At 49.8% G+C, this 21,262-nt stretch overlaps 1 protein-coding gene and 1 pseudogene across 2 annotated transcripts; one reads left to right on the top strand and one right to left on the bottom strand.

The window, feature by feature from the left end:
* Window positions 1–8,224: 8,224 nt before the first annotated feature.
* On the bottom strand, window positions 8,225–10,168 carry LOC110306241 (transformer-2 protein homolog beta pseudogene; annotated as a pseudogene).
* A 4,844-nt stretch (window positions 10,169–15,012) lies between these two features.
* Window positions 15,013–21,218, top strand: Rnf215 (ring finger protein 215). Of its 2 annotated transcripts, XM_021176765.3 has the most exons (9): window positions 15,013–15,391; window positions 15,634–15,777; window positions 16,380–16,451; window positions 16,532–16,617; window positions 17,038–17,194; window positions 19,795–19,914; window positions 19,991–20,134; window positions 20,352–20,454; window positions 20,536–21,218. In XM_021176765.3, the coding sequence occupies exons 1-9, from the start codon at window positions 15,101–15,103 to the stop codon at window positions 20,556–20,558; spliced, it is 1,140 nt and encodes a 379-aa protein (XP_021032424.1). In that variant the 5' UTR covers window positions 15,013–15,100; the 3' UTR covers window positions 20,559–21,218. The 2 variants fall into 2 exon arrangements, with proteins under 2 accessions (XP_021032424.1, XP_085685277.1); XM_085829151.1 differs by lacking the exon at window positions 20,536–21,218 and having other exon boundaries at window positions 20,352–20,489.
* Window positions 21,219–21,262: the final 44 nt, after the last annotated feature.

Raw genomic sequence — 21,262 nt, 5'->3', positions numbered from 1 at the left:
CACATGATGTATGGAGGAAGCTGAGGTGAGGGGTGGTAACAGAAAGAGCACCTGCAGTCAAGACAAACCTGCCTACAAGAGCCACTCAAAAAGTGACAAGGGGCATGTTTATTCCAAGGGACTCAGTCCCTAAAATCTCTCCCTAATTCCAAAAGCAGTGGATAACCAAGAAAAAGACTGAGCAAACAACTCGCCCCTTTCCAGCTTCCGCTGAGATTTGCCATATTCAGCCCGCAGGGAAGCCAACAGTTAATCTGATAATATAAATCCTAGATAAACAGTCTGGAGACTCCTCAGAGCTGGCTACTGAGACGCTCTCCTCCCTACCTTACCATCCCCACCCCCCACCCCCCGCCTGCACATCTCCCTCCCTGCGAGGCGACTTCCCTCTGCTCAAGAACCACCACTGCTGATCCTTCAGAAGTCACCCCATCCCACTGTCTTGCTTCAAGGCTACTCCATCTCTTCCCAGCATTCTTTGCAACCTGAACTGCCAAAAAATCCCCCTTTCCATACACTTCCTTATCGGCCAGAGATGTTCCCTGCTGTTCCCTAAGCACACCTCTCCCCTCCGCCCCTGTTGGCTACTCTTACTTCTTTCAGCCAGCTCTTGCTTGGCCCTCAAAGCCCTGACCCAAAGCTGTTTCCAGCACCATCTGCCCTATCTGCCCATTGGAATGTGACCTCTGCCAACCAGAAGCCCTCTCTTGTCCTTCACCAGGAGGACTCTTCCCTGTTGTGACTGTCACCTGGACTGACAGGAAGGACCTGACCGCCAGGGTAAGGCTGCCTGCCTGGACGTAAGCTTTGGAGGCATAATGTGTGTGGTTCTGAGTGCACCTTGCGGGGACTGAGGCAGAGGAGGTATGGACAACTAAGAGAAGAACTCAGGAGCTATTTAATTTCAGGAATTAGGGCATTGGGATTTAAATTCTTCTAGGAACAGCACTGGGCACAGGAAGAGCTCTGGACTGGAAGTGTCAGCCTTGTTCTGTACCCCAGAACTAATGTGTTATGGGGGCTATTCAGCACCAGCATGCATGGGTGTGACAGCAAGAACGGGGCACTGCGTTCCCTCCATGGTCACTTGCTTGTGCCTCCGGGGCCTCCTCACTCAATGGAGAACAGTGGCCTCAGAGTCAAAGTCCCTCCCGTGGTGCCCTGACCTCAGATCTCCTGACGCCCATAGCAGACAAAGTGGTACAAAGATTGGCACAGGGGTGTGAGACAGAAACACAGCCCGCTCTTTTAAACCCTTCAACAAATATTTGTGGAACACTCCACAACCCCAGGGCCATAGGAACTTTCTGGAAAGCCCTTGAACTCATAGGGCAGCCCCAGAGGAAGGTCCCCTCCTCTTAGCCCTGCCTTGTGGGGCTGCAGCTGCCTCAGGTTACCTCTCTTCTCCAAGTGCCAGTAGCCTAGCGTGCAAACTAATCCTTGCCTTCCCCCCTGGGGCCACTGTGGGAAAGTGGTGAATGCACAGGGCAGGACATCATTGTTATTATTATTGTTGTTGTTGTTGTCATGGGTTATTTGAAGACAGTGAGGAAATGAGAACCAAGTCCAGTCCTCTCTTCCCCTGGGTCCCCACTTCCTCCTCCGTTCCCCAGTCCACCCTGGCTTTGTCAAGAGATACAAATCCTCTCCCAGACCCACTTCCCACACCTGAAGCCCTCTGATTAAGTCCTTTCCCGGGTATCACTCTCTAATCCCTAAGTCCTTTCTCACCAGTCTCCGGTTGTCTCAGAGAATCAAATCCCTTTAGAATGAGGTGGCCCAGTTAGCTGCCAAGGGAGAGGCTGGGGGCAGGGATCTGGAACCTCTGGACTGCCTCAGAGGAGACTAGAGGACTGGAAGGGTCCCTGAAGGCCTTACTTCAGTTTGGGACTAGTCAGCAAGAGGCTAGGGACTTCCCGAGTGAATGTGTGTTAACACTTCTGCTCTTACCCTGCATCCAAAATGGAGGCCAGTTCTCAGCACCAGGTCTGTTCACTCCCCACCATGGACTTGGGAAACAGAATGGTGGCCCGCCAACTCTGGAACCAGACCACCTGGTTCTGTTACTTAACCAAGTCCTCAGGTTCCTGTTGAGAAATGGGAGGGAGTGAGACCCTCACCACCTCACCACTGGGGTTAAGTAAACTAGTTTATGGAAAAGATGCCTAGAGCCTAGCAAACGCAGCAGCTTCTGTCTGCTCGCACTTCCTGTTTCCTGCCCCAGACTTTCTGTAGGCACCACCCACACACCATCTGGGAGTGGCTTTCCTGTGCCTGACTACAGACCGAAGTTGCCCCGACCCCCATGCCTATCTTACTCTGTTTTGTTCTCCGTGTGGCGCCCAGCTGTGGTCTGGAATGGGATGGCAGTGTATGTGATTAGGTTTGCTCTCTGCTCTCAAGGGCAGGAGCCGTTGTGGGCCAGAGTCATAGCTGTGTGCTCAGTGTCTGGACCTCAGGTGGATGGACAAAGGAAAGGGCAGTCTGTCCCTTCCTCCTCCCACTGTGTGGCAGTTGCCTGCTGCCACTCTTCATCTGGCCTGTGTGACCCTGGGTGACTGACCCAGTGACCCTCTCTGGTGGGAGCTATGATGGCACCCCAGGGACCGTCAACAATTCTCCTGTGTTGGTTTGGGTTTCATGTCTGCAAGGTGGAGAGACTTCTGAATTCTATGAGTGCCATCCCTAATGTCTAAAATTCCCACCAACTCTGGAACCAGAATGTCTCTTGTTATCGCATGGAATCTCACGCCCCTAGGCCTGGAATTTGAGTGACCTGGGCATTTCTTCCCTTGAGGCTCTTTCTGTACAAAATAACCCACCAAACAGGGAGTTCCAAGGTGGCAACCTTTCCACTGGGGCTAGGATGCCCCCTGGTGGTAATGTGCAGCATGGCTCTCCCGATTATTAGAGCGTATAACCTGCATGTAGTCTGCACTTCCGGCCAGCACCACAGTCCATGGCATGCCTTACCTACCCCGATGGCATTTGCTCGGGCTTACCTGCTGGAGGAACTCATTTCACAGTTAAGTGAAGTTTCACAGTTAGGTGGAGTTTTGGGGAGGGGGGCTCACTGACTTTACTGTGTTCCTCATTACTGATACCAGTCCTCCCATCTGCCACTGGGGGACATATCTATCTCTTGCCTCAGTCTGGATCCTCCTACTGCTTTAAGACTTAAGAAAAGATAGAAACTGGGGTCCCCTCCGTTTCCAGGGTCAGGAAACCTGGTATAACCAGAAACAAGCGGGTTGGAATCAGAGCATGTGGGGTGAAAAGGCCCAAATCTTTTCATCCAAGATCCATACGAGCTGGCCAAAGGAGAAGTGGCTTGCTTGGAAGCACGTGATGGGGAAATAGCTGTCCTGTCCCTCCTGGCTCCCCATCCTGTCCCAGAAGTCAAGCAAGCTGGAGCTGCAGACCTGTCTCCTTCAAAGGCACTGAAGGTGTTGAGCATCCTGTCTGTCCATTGCTGGGAATGGATGGTCTGCCTCGCTCCCAGTCCTCGCCTTCAACAAGACCACACCTCTTAATCCTTCCTAAACAATTCCACCAACTGGGAAACAAGCATTTAAATACATGAGCCTATGGGGCCATTCTCATCCAAAGCACCTTGACCCCATAGGCTCGTGGCCATATCATAATGCAAAATTACTCAGTCCAAGTCCAGAAGTTCCCATAGCCTTTTGGTCTCAATACTTTAAAGTCAAGAGTTCAAAGTCTCTTCTGAGACTGAAAGCAATCTCTTAGTTTTACCCCCTAATTTGTCTTTACAAATTCACATATTTCTAACATCCAATGGCAGAAAATATCAAACCATTCTGAATGGCAGGAAAGGGAGCACAGAGAGGAAATATTGTACCAAGGGAGACCAAAACCTAGCAGGGAAAATTTCAAATTCTGTGGCTCTGCCCTTCCGGCTTTGCTGCCTGCAACATCTCCCCACCCAACCTCCTGCCAACCCCAGGCTGGTTCCACTCCCTGTCTATGGCTCTCCTTGCAGGTACCCATAGCTCGGTCACCTCCTACATCATGGGGTCCCCAGTGCAGCCCAGGTTTTACCTTCACAGCATCATGGAATGGCCTCTCAGGGTCTTCAAGGCAGGGACTTCTCTGCCACACATTGCCTGGCCTCAGCAGCTCTCCTTAAGCATGGAGGAAGATTCCACAAGCTCGTCACTTGTGTTTCCTTCGTGACACTGAAACCAGACACACATGAACAGCACTGCCTAGCTTGGCTGTGCCCTTGGGATGGAACCTGTCCCACTTCAGTCACACTAGCATCAGCTTTCATTTGTGGCTTTTTTTAAGAGCAGAAAATTCCTAGGCCTTCTCTCACAATTGGGGGGAAGCTTAGCTTGTGGGGTCTTGCCCGGGGACCCCCTCCCTTCATTCCATTTCAGATCAGGTCTCTCCTTAATTTCTTTTCCTCTTTCAGCACAAGCCTTGGCTCCAACATTAAGTTACCCTGGTGCCCTTTCTCTCTTTAAGCTGTGCATTTTGCCTTGTTTGCTCATTTTCATTGTAGAGTGATCACTACTAACCCACATGACAGAGTCAATGTTAGTCTGTCTTGAAATCTCCTCTGCCAACAAATTTAGTCCATTGCCTTTCAATTTAGCCTCAGGCAAATTCTTAGAACAAGGGCAGAAAAATAGCTACAGTCTGCCAAAATATCACAAGAATAGTGTCTAGCCCAGGTGCTAATATTGTCCCCTCTGACATGGGCCATCATAGTCTCCACTGCTCTCAGTACTACTGCCTCCCAAGCTCCTACTAGGGTTCTCCATTAATCCCCACTTACAGTGTTCAACCATTCTCCTAGTCCAACGTTTCAAAGACTTCTACATTCTTCCCCAGAATAGCACAGGCAGGCCCTTCATAGCAAAAGGCCACTCCCTGCTACCAGCTTCTGTCTTAGTTACTCTTGATTGCTGTAATAAGACACCACCATGACCAAAGTAACCCATAAAAGAGTTTGTTTAAGTGAGATAAGGATCCAGAGTGTTCCAGTCCATGATGCTGGAGCAAAGCATGACCATCATTGACTAGAGCAGCAGCACAGGTCACATCTTGATGGCAAGTTGGAGGCAGAGATTTCAGTGGGGCTGGCATGAGGCTTTGAAAACCTCAAATCCTGCCCCCAGTGACACATGTCCTCCACCTCCTAATCCTTCTCCAACAGTTCCAGCAAGTGGGAACCGAGTGTTCAGACATGTGAGCCTCTGGGCGCCATTCTCATTCCAGCCCTCAGGATGCCTCCATTGCTTCTTCACCTTTGTTTTTGAGGCAAGGTCTCTCATTGAACTGTGAATTCTGTAATTTTTTTAAAAAAGATTTATTTATTCATTTTACATATATGAGCACACTGTAGCTATACAGATAGTTGTGACCCATCATGTGGTTGCTGGGAATTGAACTCAGAACCTCTGCTCACTCCAGCCCTGCTCGTTTGGCCCCACTCACTCTGGCGAACTTGGTAATTTTGTAGACTGGCTAGATGGTCCTTGTGGTCCGCCTGTGTTCACCCACTAATACTAGGGTTACAGAAACCCATCCGTTGCCGGTTTTTATGTGAGTACTTGGGCCTGAACTTGGGTCCTCCTGCTGCCTCAGCAACCGCATTATCCACTGAGCCGTCTCCCCAGCCTGTGTTTGACTTCTTGAGAATTTGCCAGCCATGGACAAGGATTCAAGTTTCCCCACACCTTCACTAACATGTACCATGTTCCAGCTTTTAAGGAACTGTCACAGAGTGTTTGAGTAACTGTCTTCAGAGGGACTGTACTGTCGTACGTTTCTGCTGAGGAACCATTTTGCATTCATTTTGCCTGTGACATTGCCTATGACTTTATCATTCTATAGGTTGCTGATGAAATAGTTCCATTTTCCACCGAATGATCTTGCCATCTGTTCAAATCAGTTCTGTGAAACCTGAGAGATGGCTCATACGATGAAAATGCTAGACACTCTTCTAAAGGACCCAGGTTCAATTCCCAGCACACCCTTGGCCAATTAATTTGTAACTCTAGTTCCAGGGGACCCATTGCCCTCTTCTGGCCTCTGTTGGTACTGCATGTACACAGATATACATAAAATAAAAAGAAATCCTAAAAAGTAGAACAGAAAATCAACTCTGTGGATGTATGGATGATTTCTATCTAGACTCTCGGTTCCTCAATTCTTTTCCATTGTTCACTGGCTCTCTCTATGTGTCTTTAAGATTTTTTAGATTATTAATTCTGTGTATTCATGTTGGGGTGGGTATGGGTCCATATGTGAGTGTCAGTGCATTAGAAGGTCAGAGAGGTCATTGGATCCCCTGGAGTCGGAGTCATGGATGAGTGTGAGCTGCCTGATGTGTGTGCCGAGAGCTCCAGGCCTGTGCTAGAGCAGGACTAGCTCTTGGGCACTGAGCCATCTTTCCATCCTCTGTCATTATGTGAGTGCCACATCATTTGACTGCTGGAGCTTTCAGAATGAATCCCGTGACTCCTGATTCTGGGTTCCTCTGTTTCAATATGCTCTGGATATTTGAGTCCTTTATAATTCCACAAGCACTGGGGCTGGGCTCAGTCCCTTCCCCGTAGGTTGTTACAGCTGTGACAGGGCTCGCACAGAGTTTTTCTGGTGCTTTGGGTAGCACTAGTGCTTTAGCCATATTCCTTCTGCTACTCCATCAGTGCAGATGCCTTTCTGGGTCTGTCTATCTGTCTGTTTGGTCTTCTTATGCATTTCAGTAACATTTTATAGTTTCCAGCGCACATGACCTTTGCTTCCTTGTTTGTATTATTACCCACAGATATTTCATTACTTTGTATAATAGTACTGTTAGGTTACTACTTTAATTTATTTTTAAAATTGTCTCTTGCTGGCAGATAAAAGCAGACTGACTTTTGTGTGTTGATCTTAGACACCCCAGTGAGCTTGCTGGGCCTTCTTCTTAAGAAGTTACCTTTGGGGCTGCAGAGATGGCTCAGCGGTTAAGAGCACTGACTGCTCTTCCAGAGGCCCTGAATTCAACTCCCAGCAACCACATGGTGGCTGGCAACCATAAGCAATGGGATCCAATGCCATCTTCTGTTGTATCTGAACACAGCAACAGTGTACACAGATATATGAAATAAATAAATAAATCTTTAGAAAAAAAAGAAGTTGCCTTTTAAAAAATTTTTTTCTTGCCTTTATTTAAACAGTTCTCAAAACATGTGAGTGAATTGGGCCTCCTTTGGTAAACAAAGGACCTGAAAATCATATTTAAAAGTGAACAGGCAGTCTTCATCCATGACAGGTTTGATGAGCCCCTGTCTCCTTCCATACTTTGAAGCACCCAGTATTTTCATATCGTTTAGACGCTAGAAGAACAAGAGTCCATCTGTGGTGGACTGTGTTGTCACTTGCTGATAGTTAGATGAAATACCATTATCTCCTGTAACAGCCTTAAGAATCAGCCCTTTAAAGGCAAGCATCTGTAGCTCTTATTCCCTGCTATGCATAATACAGATTACACAAAGGCCGACACCTCCACATTAATGTAAGCATTAAGCATTTGCTGTATGGGAAGATTTTTGTTCTAATACTAGCAGCACAGAGTTACAGCGTATTTTTTAACACTTAATCGCAGGTATATTGAATATGGCAAGTTTCATGGACTCCTGAAAGAAAATGATTTTATTTAACTTTTTACTTTTTGTTTGTTTGTTTGTTTTTTGTTTTTTCGAGACAGGGTTTCTCTGTATAGCCCTGGCTGTCCTGGAACTCACTTTGTAGACCAGGCTGGCCTCGAACTCAGAAATCCGCCTGCCTCTGCCTCCCGAGTGCTGGGATTAAAGGTGTGCACCACTACCGCCCAGCTGAACTTTTTACTTTTTTACTGACAACTTAAGAATGGTTCTGGTTAAGCATTGATATTTAGAAAGAAAAGTAAAAATCAAACTTGTTTATTGTTGCTTTTTGCCATCTGGTAGCATCTTACACACAGGCTTCCATCTTCAGAATACCCTGGCTTCAGTAGAAAAACCTTTTAAATGAAGATTTTTACAATAGAAACTTCTCAGCAGTCAAAATTTGGACTGTAAAAAACTACATGCAAAACATACTCTTCTGAAAACACCTAACTTTGAACAAAGCACCGAACTGCACAGATGCAGAGTGGAAACAGCATTTCAACTCCACCAAAAGTAGTCAGCATAAAAGGTGTAAAAGCCACCTAACTTCATAGGCACTGTTCACTTTTTAAACAGGAGACAATAGAAAATATTGTCCACAAACAATATCCCAGCTCTATGGCAGGTTTCAGAAAGTCTTCAACTTCATGCTTTAGTAGCCACGAGGTGAGTAGGCTGGTGATCGAGAGCGTGACCTGTATCCTCCACGACTGTAGTAAGGAGAAGGTGACCCTCTTCTGTAAATCTGATCCCTGTCTTGAGCTGCTCTCCATCCACCTCCTCCACCACTTCCTCCTCTGTATGATCTGCTGTAATAGTCCCGGCCATCATACCCCCATCATATCCTCTGTCATAATAGCCGAGGCCCGTGAACTGCCATAAGTGGGTCTCCCCATATAAATTCCTGGTGTTGGGGTATGGGGCCTTTTTGTTATAGAGAAAGCGATCCTAATTCCATTGGCACGTTCTTTAGCTTCCTTGGCATCATCTACATTTTCAAAATATACAAGGCAAATCCTCTTGAACGTCTAGATTGCTGGTCATATATAATAGACACATCAGCAATGGGGCCATATTTAGAGAACACTTCTCTTAGGTGTCTTTCTGTGCTGTATAAGCTCAACCCAAATACACCAAGACAACAGTTGGGGTCAGGATTTGCCCGGTTCCCAACATGACCTTGTATAATGCCTTCTAGAACTTCTTCTGGATCTAGACCTAGATTCAGACCTGGACCTCGACTTTGATCTAGACCGCCTTGAGTCTTCCTTGGAGCGAGACCTTGCAGGTGTATGCCGTGCAAATTTCCCTGATCCGTGAGCACTTCCACTTCGGGAAGCAGAACTGGAGCGCCGTAGTTCTGCTCAATGATGTCGTCGCTCATGACTCCGGGTCACTGTCATTGCTACGGGCCTTTTCTGAAGCTGTCAAGCTCCCGCCTTCCTTACAGAGGCTCGAAACAGCCTAGCGTGATGCCACACTTTTTCGAGGAGCTCGAAGCCGACACGCTCAACACCACCTCCACACCACCTCCGCACAGGTCTCAGAAGTTGCCTTTTTTTTTTTTTTTTTTTTGGTTTTTCGAGACAGGGTTTCTCAGTGTAGTCGTGGCTGTCCTGGAACTCACTCTGTAGCCCAGGCTGGCCTCGAACTCAGAAATCCGCCTGCCTCTGCCTCCCGAGTGCTGGGATTAAAGGCGTGCGCCACCACGCCCGGCAGAAGTTGCCTTTTAAGGTGGCTCTCTGTGAAGTCTTGGCTAGCTTGGTCTACAAAGCTAGTTCCAGGACAGTTAGTGCTAGCTACACAGAGACACCCTGTCTCAAGAAAACCAAAACCAACCAACCAAACAAACAAAAAGTGCCTTTTGTACTTATCATCCGGTAAGAATCGTTTGTGCTGCAAAGCATTCATCTCTGGTGTGTGATAGTCTGCATATGAAGAACCCGCTATTCATCTCTTCTCCTAGTTACAGAGAGTTGGGCTATGTCCAGTCTTTCACAGTACAATCTCGTTTTGTACATCACAGTGGGGTGGTTCTCAGCCAAGACTGTACATGGGAATTATCTCTCTGGAAACCTTTTTACAACTAACAGAAACAAGCCTACCTCCAGTGGCACTGATACCAAGGCAAATCCTCTTGAACGTCTAGATTGCTGGTCATATATAATAGACACATCAGCAATGGGGCCATATTTAGAGAACACTTCTCTTAGGTGTCTTTCTGTGCTGTATAAGCTCAACCCAAATACACCAAGACAACAGTTGGGGTCAGGATTTGCCCGGTTCCCAACATGACCTTGTATAATGCCTTCTAGAACTTCTTCTGGATCTAGACCTAGATTCAGACCTGGACCTCGACTTTGATCTAGACCGCCTTGAGTCTTCCTTGGAGCGAGACCTTGCAGGTGTATGCCGTGCAAATTTCCCTGATCCGTGAGCACTTCCACTTCGGGAAGCAGAACTGGAGCGCCGTAGTTCTGCTCAATGATGTCGTCGCTCATGACTCCGGGTCACTGCCATTAAAGCATGGCTTAGGGGGCAGAGTTTTGGAAGTTGGCCTGTTTATTTGAGGCAGGTCTCGCTATGTTGTCAGTGCTGGCTTTGACTCCTGGGCTCAGCCAGTCCCTCTGCCTCAGCCTCCTGAGGATCTGGGATTGCATGTGCCTGCCGCAGCATCCAGTTTTATTGCTTGTTTGCAGACGATGGGGTCTCACTTTGTAGCTCATGCTGACCTTGAACCCACAATCTGCTTGCTACTACATCAAAATGCTTAGTGTATGGGCATGTCCCAGCATCTTAGGATTAGTTAGGCTTATTTTTTAAGATTTATTTTTAAAAATAGCATTAATTGTCTGTGTGGATAATCATTATTCTATGTGGGACCGTGAAAGACAGTCTGTTTTGGTTGAGTGAGGCTTGCTCCGGAGACTCAGTAGAAAACTCTACAAGGGACAGAGCCACGTTCCCAGAGATAGGTGCCTAACACCACAGAGGCCCCAACTCCATAATTCTGTAACTATCAGCCTGGCAGACAAAGCCCTAAACTCCACCCTCACAGTTACCTGACAATAGCCAGGTATGCTCCTCCCACAGCTACCCTGCAACTACAAGATAACCCAGCCCACTATGAAAGGAGCTGCTTGGGACCTCCTCTCTCTTAAGCTCTCACCTTTCCTACTCTAATCTCTAGCTCTCCTTCTATCCTTCCCTTCCCCCCTCTCTCCACGTGGCCATGGCCGGCCTCTTTCTTTTACCGTCTCTCTTTCTCTCTGCCTTTCTACAATAAAGCTCTAAAACCATAGACCGACTCTGCTCATCAAGGCCCTTAAGGGTTTGAACGATAGAACCGCGTCTAACCTCCCGCCAGAAGGCCTTCCTGCGCTCCAGCCACGAACTGGACCAAAGACTCTCGCCTGCGTGGGAACCACCCAGCGTCCCCTCTCCCCCTGCCCTCTGCTCTCTTCCACCCCAAGGCTGACCAAGCTGCCCATGGGGCCTCCACTTTGTTCTCAGCTCTTCCGTGGTGTCCAGCGGCGTCTGGGATGCCCAAGACTGAAAACCTGTTATCTCTGGCCTCGTGAGACCCAGAGACTGTGTCTTGTCCACCCCCCATGGGCCGGGGACCATGGCTTCCCACAGCCAGTCACCCACTCTGGGCCGTGTGGAAAGCGTACGGCAGTCCTCCACGTCTGGCCACCCAGAGCACCGGAACTCTGGCTGGACGCAGGTTTTCTTCCACTCCCTCTATTCCCTCATGCCCACTGCTCTACAATTCTAAACTAGATACTTATAACTAGAGTACCTACACAAATGTATGCATCCGGTTTCCCTTGGAGAAAATAGTTTTCTAGTGTGGCTGTTCCTTGCTAGCACAGCAACATAGCTAAATCCTAACCCCTCAGCTGAGCGGAAATTCTAATTCCCTAACAGTACCTGACATTGTCCGACTCCAGCTGCTCTCTCACAGGACTTAAAATTCTTGGTGTTTTTGCTCAATAGTTACTTCTGCCAGATTGTGGTGGCACGCGCCTTTAATTCCAGCACTTAGGAGGTAGAGGCTGGTGGATCTCTGAGTTCAAGGCTAACCTGGTCTACTTAGTGAATACTAGTCAGGGCTACACAGAGAAACTCTGTCTTGAATACTTCCCTCCCCTCCCCCCAGAATAATTACTTTTAGTTTTTCAACACCTCCCACACCACAGAGGACTGAATCAAGGGCTCATGTATGTAAAGCACGTGTTCCATCTATGACCCACATCCTCAGCAGACTTTCCACATGTATAGACCATTCTTGTCCCCTCGTCCATCCAGTCCTATTGGTGGTGTCGCCTTCTTTTATCTGAGCATTATACATTCCGGGGATGAGTCGTTTAGTTACAAATATTTTCTTCAAGTTTGGGGCTGAGGTTTCTACCACTTTACTTATTTACATCCATGCTCATGGAGGGTTTCTTTGGTTCATGTACATGTCTTCCTAGCTGGATCTCCACTCACACTGAGGCAGGTCTTTCACTTGGACTTGAGCTAGCTAGCTTAAGGGGTTCTCTGTCTCCAGCTCCAGGAGCTGGGATTATAGCCCAGTGGCCACCTAATATTTAAACCAGTGTTTAGAGGTGATCGCTGGTTCCCACACCTGCACCGCAGTCTGGTCTCCCCAGCCCTTCTTTTGCCTTAGTGTTCTATTTTTCACTCTATCGTGGGCACATTATTTATTTTTAAATACTATTTATTTATTAATACTTTTTGTCCAATAGGGTTCCTATAGCTGTGATAAACACCTTGGCCAGAAGCAACTAGGGAGAACGGGTTTACGTGGCTCTCACTTCCACATCATGGTCCCTCACTGAAGGGGGTCAGTGCAGGGATCCTGGAGGCAGGAGCTGAGGAGGAGACGATACTGGCTTGCTCCACATGGCTTGCACAGCCAGCTTTCTTAGAGAACCAAGGACTCTGAAGCCTGTGGTGGCACCACCCACAGTGGACTGGGCTCCCCCAGGAATAACTATGAAGAAAATGCCCTACAGGCCTGCCTGCAGCCTGACCTTATGGAGGCATTCTTGGGAGTGGGGGTTAAGATGGGGTTTCTCTGCATAGCCCTGGGTGTCCTAGAACTCACTCTGTAAACCAGGCTGGCCTTGAACTCAGAGATCCATCTGCCTCTGCCTCCCGAGTGCTGGGACTAAGGGCGTGCGCCGCCACGCCCTGGCTCGGAAGCATTTTCTTAACTGAGGTTCATGACTCCAGCTTGTGTTGTTGATATAAAACTGCCCAACACATTTTTATATCTAGTTCTGAGTGCAAGGAGAGCGCATGTATCATGGCACATGTGTGGAAATGTATGTCAAAGTATGGATGTGAGTGGGGGAATGTCAAGTCATGGGTGAAGGCCAAAGGACACTGCAGGAGTTGGCTCTCTTCTTCTATCATATGAGTCCCAGAGATAAAACACAGGCCCTCAGGTCACGAGGCTTTACCCACTGGGCCATCCTACCAACTCTTATTTTCTATGTAAGAACTTTTTTCATTTTTATTTTATTCTTATGAGTGTTGGCCTGCTGCACAGGCATGAAGTGTACCATACACCTGCATTAGCCTACAATGGCCAGAAGAGGGCAACAGATCCTCTGGGACTCTCAAGCAATTGTGAACTAGCAGTCCACGTGGGTGCTGGAGTTAAACCCAGATCTTCTGAAAGGGCAGCCAGTGCTCTAATTACTGATCCATCCCTCCAGTTGCTACACACATCATTTAACATCTTGTTTTTGTTTTTGTTTTTAAAGAGGGTCTCTGTATAATAGGCTGGTCTCAAACTCCTGCCTCACCCTCCCAAGTGCTGGGATTACAGGCATGCCCATCATAATATAGTTTTTCTGTCATTAAAAACAAACAAAGCCAGGCGTGGTGGCGCACGCCTTTAATCCCAGCACTCGGGAGGCAGAGGCAGGCGGATTTCTGAGTTCGAGGCCAGCCTGGTCTACAGAGTGAGTTCCAGAACACCCAGGGCTACACAGCAAAACTCTGTCTCGAAAAACCAAAAACTGGGTTGGTGAGATGGCTCAGTGGGTAAGAGCACCCGACTGCTCTTCCGAAGGTCAGGAGTTCAAATCCCAGCAACCACATGGTGGCTCACAACCATCCGTAACAAGATCTGACTCCCTCTTCTGGAGTGTCTGAAGACAGCTACAGTGTACTTACATATAATAAATAAATAAATCTTAAAAAAAAAAAAGAAAAAGAAAAACCAAAAAAACAAACAAGACCAAAACCAAACAAACAACTCTCAAGCACTTGAAATCATCAAAATCGTGTTCTTTATTAAAATGTTAAAGTTGTATTTGAGTCTTTAATTCACATGAATTGGTTTTCCTTATGCATGGTGCCGTAGGGATCCAATTTCACGTCTTTTCCCAGTGGTACCTAACTTTGTTGTGATTTAGCAAAGAGCAAGCCATAGCACCTCCTCCCAGGTCCCCAAGGGCAATGCCTCCTCTGACAGCCAATTTTATATATGTGCGGACTGATTTTACGTCAATTCCCTGTTTGCAGGCCGGCCCAGCTTCTTCTCTACATCTCTGTCTTCTTCTGGGAATATTTTAGTCATTGCATCCTGGTGGCTAAACAGGTTTCTATTTTCTGTAGATTTTAATATTTTATTAGAAAGTGGGAGGGGGTGTTGCAGCTCATTTGCTCTTTGCCCTTTTATCAGGGTACAATTTGTAAAAGGCTCAGGTTTCAGATTGAGCCAGCTACCAGCAACCACAAACCTCTGGGCTGAAGGACAAATTTTCGGACAAAAGCAGAACCTTCTCATTCCAGTAAGCACAGGCGATCATGTTAGAAGCGAGGTAGTGCAGGTTTAGATCAAGCCCATTTTACAGGCGAGGACAGCCCAGTGCTCCGTGTCACTATGGCTCTGCCTGTTTTGTACAGCTTCGTGTGCCCAGCCCTCCTCCCTGCTCCTTTAAAACCACGGCCGCAGTCTCCCCATCTGCTTTCCATCTGTGATTCTCTGCAGCCTGCTCGTTGATCCCATGAAAGAACGCTGACCCAGAGGAGGACGAGACATAGCCTTGACAACACCGTAGGTCAATCAGCCCAGACCCCTACACCTCCCTCGCCCCTACATTTCTCCAATCCTGAGACAACCCGCACCTATCTCCACTGACAGACAACTTGGTGAGCTCTCCAAGGCTCTAAGGATTTGCTCCTCGCAGCTCCTCAAGCCTCCTACATTAGGTTTCTCAGGAGCCACCAGGAGGCGCTCTTGCTGTCAAGCACCAACTCAGCCTCCCCCCTCCCCGCACCGCCCCCTCCGGCTGCGGCCCCGCCCCTCCCGGTGCCGAGCCCCGCCCTGTCCGGCGCGGCCTGGCTCACTCTGTTCTCCCGGTCCCCGGGACCTTAGACTACGGCCTTGCCATCTCTCCGGTCCGATCATGGGCCCTGCCGATCGCCCCGCGCTGAGGTCGCCATCGTTGCCGCCCCATCCCCCATCGCCGCCGTCGCCGCTGCTGCTACTGCTGCCTCTGCTGCCTCTGTGGCTGGGCCTGATGGGCCCCGGAGCGGCGGCGGACGGCAGCGAGCCGGCGGCCCGGGAGGGACGGGGCGGAGCCCGCTCAGTGCGAGTGGATGTGAAACTGCCGCGGCAGGACGCCTTGGTATTGGAGGGCGTCAGAATCGGTCCCGAAGCCGGTCCGGAACCTCTGCTGGGCGGCCGCCTGCTGCTGGTGAGCTCAGCCCCGCCTAAACTTGCCGTGACCCTCGGATAGACCCCCCGCTGTCTTCATCCAGAAGCTAGCCCTTGACAGTCCAGAATGCTACTTCCCAGCATTCAGGAGTTGACAAACCTGATAGTCACGTGCCCCTTCCACACTCATTCCCATACCCTGACCTTGCGTGCTTTGTGGCAGACCCCGGCCGCCTCTTCTAATCCCCTTGCCTCCTTCTTTTCATGGCTCCTCTTACACAGATGGATGTCGTGGATGCTGAGCAAGAGATACCCGTAGATGGCTGGATTGCAGTGGCATATGTGGGCAAAGAGCAGGTCGCCCAGTTCCACCAAGAGAATCAAGGCAGTAGCCAGAAGGCATATCCCAAGGCTCTGGTCCAGCAGGTGCAAAGGGTGTTTGAGGGAAGGGGAGAAAGAAAATGCTTTCGAAACATCTGCTAGAGCCAGGCTAACAGGTGGCCTATGAGGAGTCTTTCCAGAGAAGCCCTGGGCCAGAGTGGGTCAGCAAACACCAGTATGGAGCATCAAAGCAGTGTGATGGGGAGGAGGTGGAGAGACTTGCTGGGAAAAGTGGACCTGCTCTGGTGATAGGAGCTGGCAAGGGTGGAGAGCTGCTTTGCCAGGACTAGGGCCAATGAAAAGAATTTTGGATCCTGCAGAATGAAAGGAGTGTAAGTTTCTCACACACATGATAATGTACAAATTTCTTAAAATCAAGAATATTCTTTATGTAACTATGGTATAGGAAAGTTAGCATCTAGAAAATGTTGTGATCTATGTTCCATAACTAAATATTGCCTTAGTCCACAACCATCGTGTGTTGCCTTTGGCTGTCATTATCTCGTCGGCCTCCAAAACCATCCCTTAGCTTTGGCTTGACTTCAGGGAGCTTATAGCTAGTCTATCCAGAGGTCGGGTTCCTGAGAGCTGGGGCTGTGGGTAAGGCAGGTGTGTGACAGCCTCTCACCTTCTGTCTTCCCTTGCAGATGCGCCGAGCCCTTTTCCTGGGAGCCTCTGCCCTGCTTCTCCTCATCCTAAACCACAGTGTGGTCCGAGAGGTAACCTGGCTTGGACTGTGAGGGTGAGCAGGTGAGGGGACAGGGGACGGAAGCATGCTGACCCTGCCTGTCTCCTGCAGCTGGATATATCCCAGCTTCTGCTGAGGCCAGTGATCGTTCTCCATTACTCCTCCAACGTCACCAAGCTGTTGGAGGCCCTTCTGCAGTGAGTTCCGTTTGTTCTGGGTGGTCTGATGCCTGAGTGCTGTGGGTCTCTTGCTTTTCGGTGGGCTCTAGGGGAGGAAAGTATCTCTGGAGAAGGCCCTTACCTGTTGGCCCTTAAACTCCTAAGGTTGAAACTGGGGGATGGCATGGGAAGGAGAGGCAGGATCTGGGAAAAGAGCTGCCCTATGGGCAGCGGGAACTAGTCCAGCATGAGGAAGCTGGATGCCTGGTTGACAGGCTATTCCTTGGCCTGGCTACGTAAAAACACAGGCAAAGAGCAGCCAGGAAAAGTCTGGGAGCCAAATCAGAAGGCCTATGGCAACAGTGTCCTTGTGTATCCACTGCAAAGCCAGGTAGATGAATTTAGGCCTCCCTTCCCAAAGGCCTTCTATCTGCTCCCCACCCATGACTCTCCTCTCAGGAGGACCCAGGCTACTGCTGAGATCAGCAGTGGAGAGTCCCTTTCAGCCAACATCGAGTGGAAGCTGACATTGTGGACCACCTGTGGTCTCTCCAAGGATGGCTACGGAGGCTGGCAGGACTTGGTGTGCCCAGGAGGTGCTCAGGCCCAGGAGCAGGTAGGCCCAATGGATCCTAGGACAACCCTACATACATTAGGCTGACTATTTAGTAGAGTAGATCATGTAGTCGTCGATGATTAGCAGTGCCATGACACTTGGCCTAGGTGGTGGGCAATGGCTGCTGATGCCTTCATGGTCTCTGCTCAGTGTGGCCTTCACAACTCTCTCTCTCTTTTTTTTTTTTTTTTTTGGTTTTTCGAGACAGGGTTTCTCTGTGTAGCCCTGGCTGTCCTGGCACTCACTTTGTAGACCAGGCTGGCCTCGAACTCAGAAATCCGCCTGCCTCTGCCTCCCGAGTGCTGGGATTAAAGGCGTGCGCCACCACGCCCGGCTTACAACTCTCTTACTTGAGCCAGTTTTTGCCCAATGGGGATAGAACCAGGGCCATGTTCATGCTAAGCAAGTGTTCTGGTAGACAATGTCGCCTCCACTGGGTCATGTCTTGCCACCTGTGTGCCTTACTCTCCAGCTCCCATACGCACCCTGACTTCCTGCCTCTGGGCCCGACTAGTGATTGGCATTCGATCCTCTTCTCAGTCCTCGGCTGGCTCGTGGACCCCTCGTTGCTCACCTTGCCTTCCTGCTTTGAATGTTTGCTCCTCTGCTCATAGCCCCACCGTCTGCTCAGCATGCCTGGGCTGTGCTAGGCTGTAACACTGCCGTAGGAGCTCTAAGCCTGTATGTTAGAGAGAGTGACTTTGTGTCCTTGTGGCTATGGCTGTGTTTTGTGTCCACATCTTCCAGTGCTTGGCTTCCAGGGGTTCAAGGTGTTCAAGTCCACAGCATTTCTTGAACCCCAATCTGTACAGGTTGAAGGGAAGTAGACATACTCTCTTCTTCTAGTGCATAGATTCCAATAGTTTGTGATGTGGGCCAGTTTCAAGTCAGACAGGTTAAAACCCTGGCTCCTAAACTTTAGGTGAACCACCTAAGCCAGGTGCTTTCCTGTTCTTTCTCTCTCTCTCTCCCTCCCTCCCTCCCTCCCTCCCTCCCTCCCTCCCTCCCTCCCTCCCTCTCCCCCCTCACTTATTGGGGCGGACTACACAGACCTGTGGGGAAGGGAAGCATTTGGTGAAGGGCAGAGGGATAGGTTACATCTGGGGAGAAGAGCAGGCTGGGAAAGGGCCTCTGTGGCCTGGAGGTGAGAATGCATAGCTTAGTCCAGGATGGCAGGGACAGAGGACAAAGCTGAATAGCTGAGAAGGTACTGCCAGCCAAGATGGGGGTGGCCTGTTCCATGTTATACAGCCATGGCAGGTGAAATGTTCAAATGATAGCCCGGCAGGCATCTCTAGGAACTGCCCTGGTGAACAATGGACTTCACCAGCTACTGCCCTGAGCTGGGAATGTGGGGCTTGTGCTGAACCATGTCCTGGCTGCTCCAGACCACAGGCTGTAGAGAGGCTCTGCCTTGATGGCTGACTGGCTTGCCACACTGTAGCACAGGACACTGCACAGTAGCCTGCACTGTGGCCGGGGAGCAGATAGCCACTGTCATTCCATAGGGCTGACCCACAAGCTGGCAGCAGGCACAAGCTCTTCCAGGTCATAGCAAAAAGGACCTGAGCCCAACCTTGGGCTCAGACTAGATGCCACCACTCCACTGTGATTAGAGGAGAAAGAGGCCTCTAATGATCCCAGTGCTGTCACCCCCAAGCAAGGGCTGGTTTTGCTGCATTCACAGCTCCCAGACTGGTCTAGGATGGTGGCTCTTTTGTCTGGTCATTTTGGCCCTTCTCCTTTGCTGTGATGGGAGTCGAACCTATGTTAGGAAGAACAGTCCCAGGATTTATAGGGCTGTTCAGACATCCCACCCTGTCTGCTGTGACAAAGAGCTACTAGGAAAGCTGAGGACTTTGGAGTGAATTGTTTTTCAGTCACAGTACATCTAAACTTGGTGTAAAATGGTGTGCCTGGGTGGGAAAGCCCCTGTGGCTTGCTGCTTCTGCCACTTCAGTTTCATTCTCCCAAGGACTGAGTCTCCAATATGACTATGTCATACTAAAGGGCCTCGAGGACTACCGAGGACGGCAGCAAGAGAGCCCATGGCCTATGGGTATGAGGAGGGCTGGGCAGGGGGAGCACTTACCCTGAGCGTCAGGGGATGCTCCTGGAGCAGTAGGTCAAAGGTGTGAAGAGAAGGGACAATGAAGATCAATTTTCATGACAGGGGAAGTGTGGCAAGGCAAGGGACAAGGGAGACGGGGCATGGCTGTCAGATTGCTGGTGATGTCCTGGGTGTGGGGGTGGGGAGCACTTCGTGCTTCTGGTTGAAGAGAAAATGATCATAGCACTTCCCCCAGCTTTTTCTGTGGCTTCAGGTGTGAACATCAACTTAGATGCAGGTGAGTGGAGGATGTAGGGACTGAGAACAGCCGAGGAGGAAATCTGTGCTGGGGCAGAGTAACAGGGTGACATGTGACTCTCCATGGAGCTGGGGCAGACCCGGGAGAGCCCATAGGCCAGTGGCATGGAGACCTCAGAAGAGCAAGCGAGGGGCTTCCACAGGCAGAGCCCCTCAGTGTTTCAGGGGTTAATATCCCTGGGGGAAGCATGTGGAGCGTTCTCAGTGCCCTGACATCTGCCTCCCTTCGCAGAAGCACCTGCAGCAGCTATGGAACGCCATCTTGCTTGTGGCCATGCTCCTGTGTACAGGCCTTGTGGTTCAGGCCCAACGGCAGGCATCAAGACAGAACCAGCAGGAGCTTGGAGGCCAGGTGGGAGCCAGACCGTAGAAGCCCTCATACCCGCAGCCCTTGGGCCTGCAAGACTGTGGCCATCCTCTTCCCACAGGAGGATTTGTTCAAACGCCGTGTGGTTCAGAGACTAGCATCCCTCAAGACTCGGCGCTGCCGGCTGAGCAGGGCAGCACACAGCCTTCCAGAGCCGGGCACTGAGACGTGTGCTGTGTGTCTAGATTATTTCTGTAACAAGCAGGTTAGTGCCTGGGCACAGTCAGTTACAAGCTGGCCTGTGGCATCCCCAATCCTGCTCCCAAGAGACCCTCAAATCTCCAACCAGGACTGTCTTCCAGTCCTTATTATGGCTGCCAAAAGCATACCTGGGGATGGCCTAGGAGCGCTATGCACAGTCCCGGTGAAGGGCACAGGTCTAGCTCCCATCTAGAGCCTGTGCCCCTCCTCCCACCCTATAGTGGCTCCGGGTACTGCCCTGTAAGCATGAGTTCCACCGAGACTGTGTGGACCCCTGGTTGATGCTACAACAGACCTGCCCACTGTGCAAGTTCAACGTCCTGGGTGAGCACCAGGGGCCAGGTGGGATCCTGGGCTGACTCCCTAAGCCCCATCTGATCCCTCTTTCCCTGTCTTTCCTTACAGGGAACCACTACTCAGATGACTAACTGCCCCAGTGGGAAGTCTGCAGTTCGGGATGGACCCTTCCCAGCCTACACTACAGGAGAGTGGGATGGACAGACCAGCTAGCCCTGTGGGCAAAGGAAAGGTCCCACCATGCCCATGGCGGGTAGAAGGGCCTCACAGCTCCAGGCTGAACACAGGACCCAGCAGGCCAGGAGAAATCATTAAGAGCCCTTCTCTGCAAACCTGGGGTATTTGTGTCTGTCCTCATAGGCAGCTCCCACAACTCTGGGAAAGAACATATGGCCATTACACCTGTCCCCAGCACTCTGGAGCGTCAGTGTTGAGTTTTATGCTATTTATTGGGGGATAGATGAGGGAAAAGATGTGTGGCCATGGGACCCACTGGCAGGAACCTGACTTTCGGACATGGCCTGATCAATGCCGTTAAAGTGAGCCTGCTCCGTTACCTGCTGCCTGTCCAGCTGAGTTCTTCCAGGCTGGCTGGGATCAGAGGCCTTAGAAGCCATCTAGTGCTGTATTTCTTGGTTGGGCTAAATGTTACTGACCAGGATACTTGAGGCCACAGAATCTATGTGGTGCATCTGCAAGGGCATCATTAAAAGGAAAAAACAAAAACACAAAACAAATGTTTGGGTAGGGCAGTTTTAATAGTAAAATAAACATGGAATCTATTTTAACATAAATCTGTTAAGACATAAATCTGTGTGATGTTTTAAGATATTAA

The sequence above is a fragment of the Mus caroli genome, unplaced genomic scaffold (assembly GCF_978045245.1).
Source record: "Mus caroli unplaced genomic scaffold, Mus_caroli_1 scaffold_13, whole genome shotgun sequence".
Lineage (NCBI taxonomy): Eukaryota > Metazoa > Chordata > Mammalia > Rodentia > Muridae > Mus > Mus caroli.
Note: the sequence above shows the minus strand (reverse complement) of the source record. Positions and strands in the feature narration are given on the sequence as shown.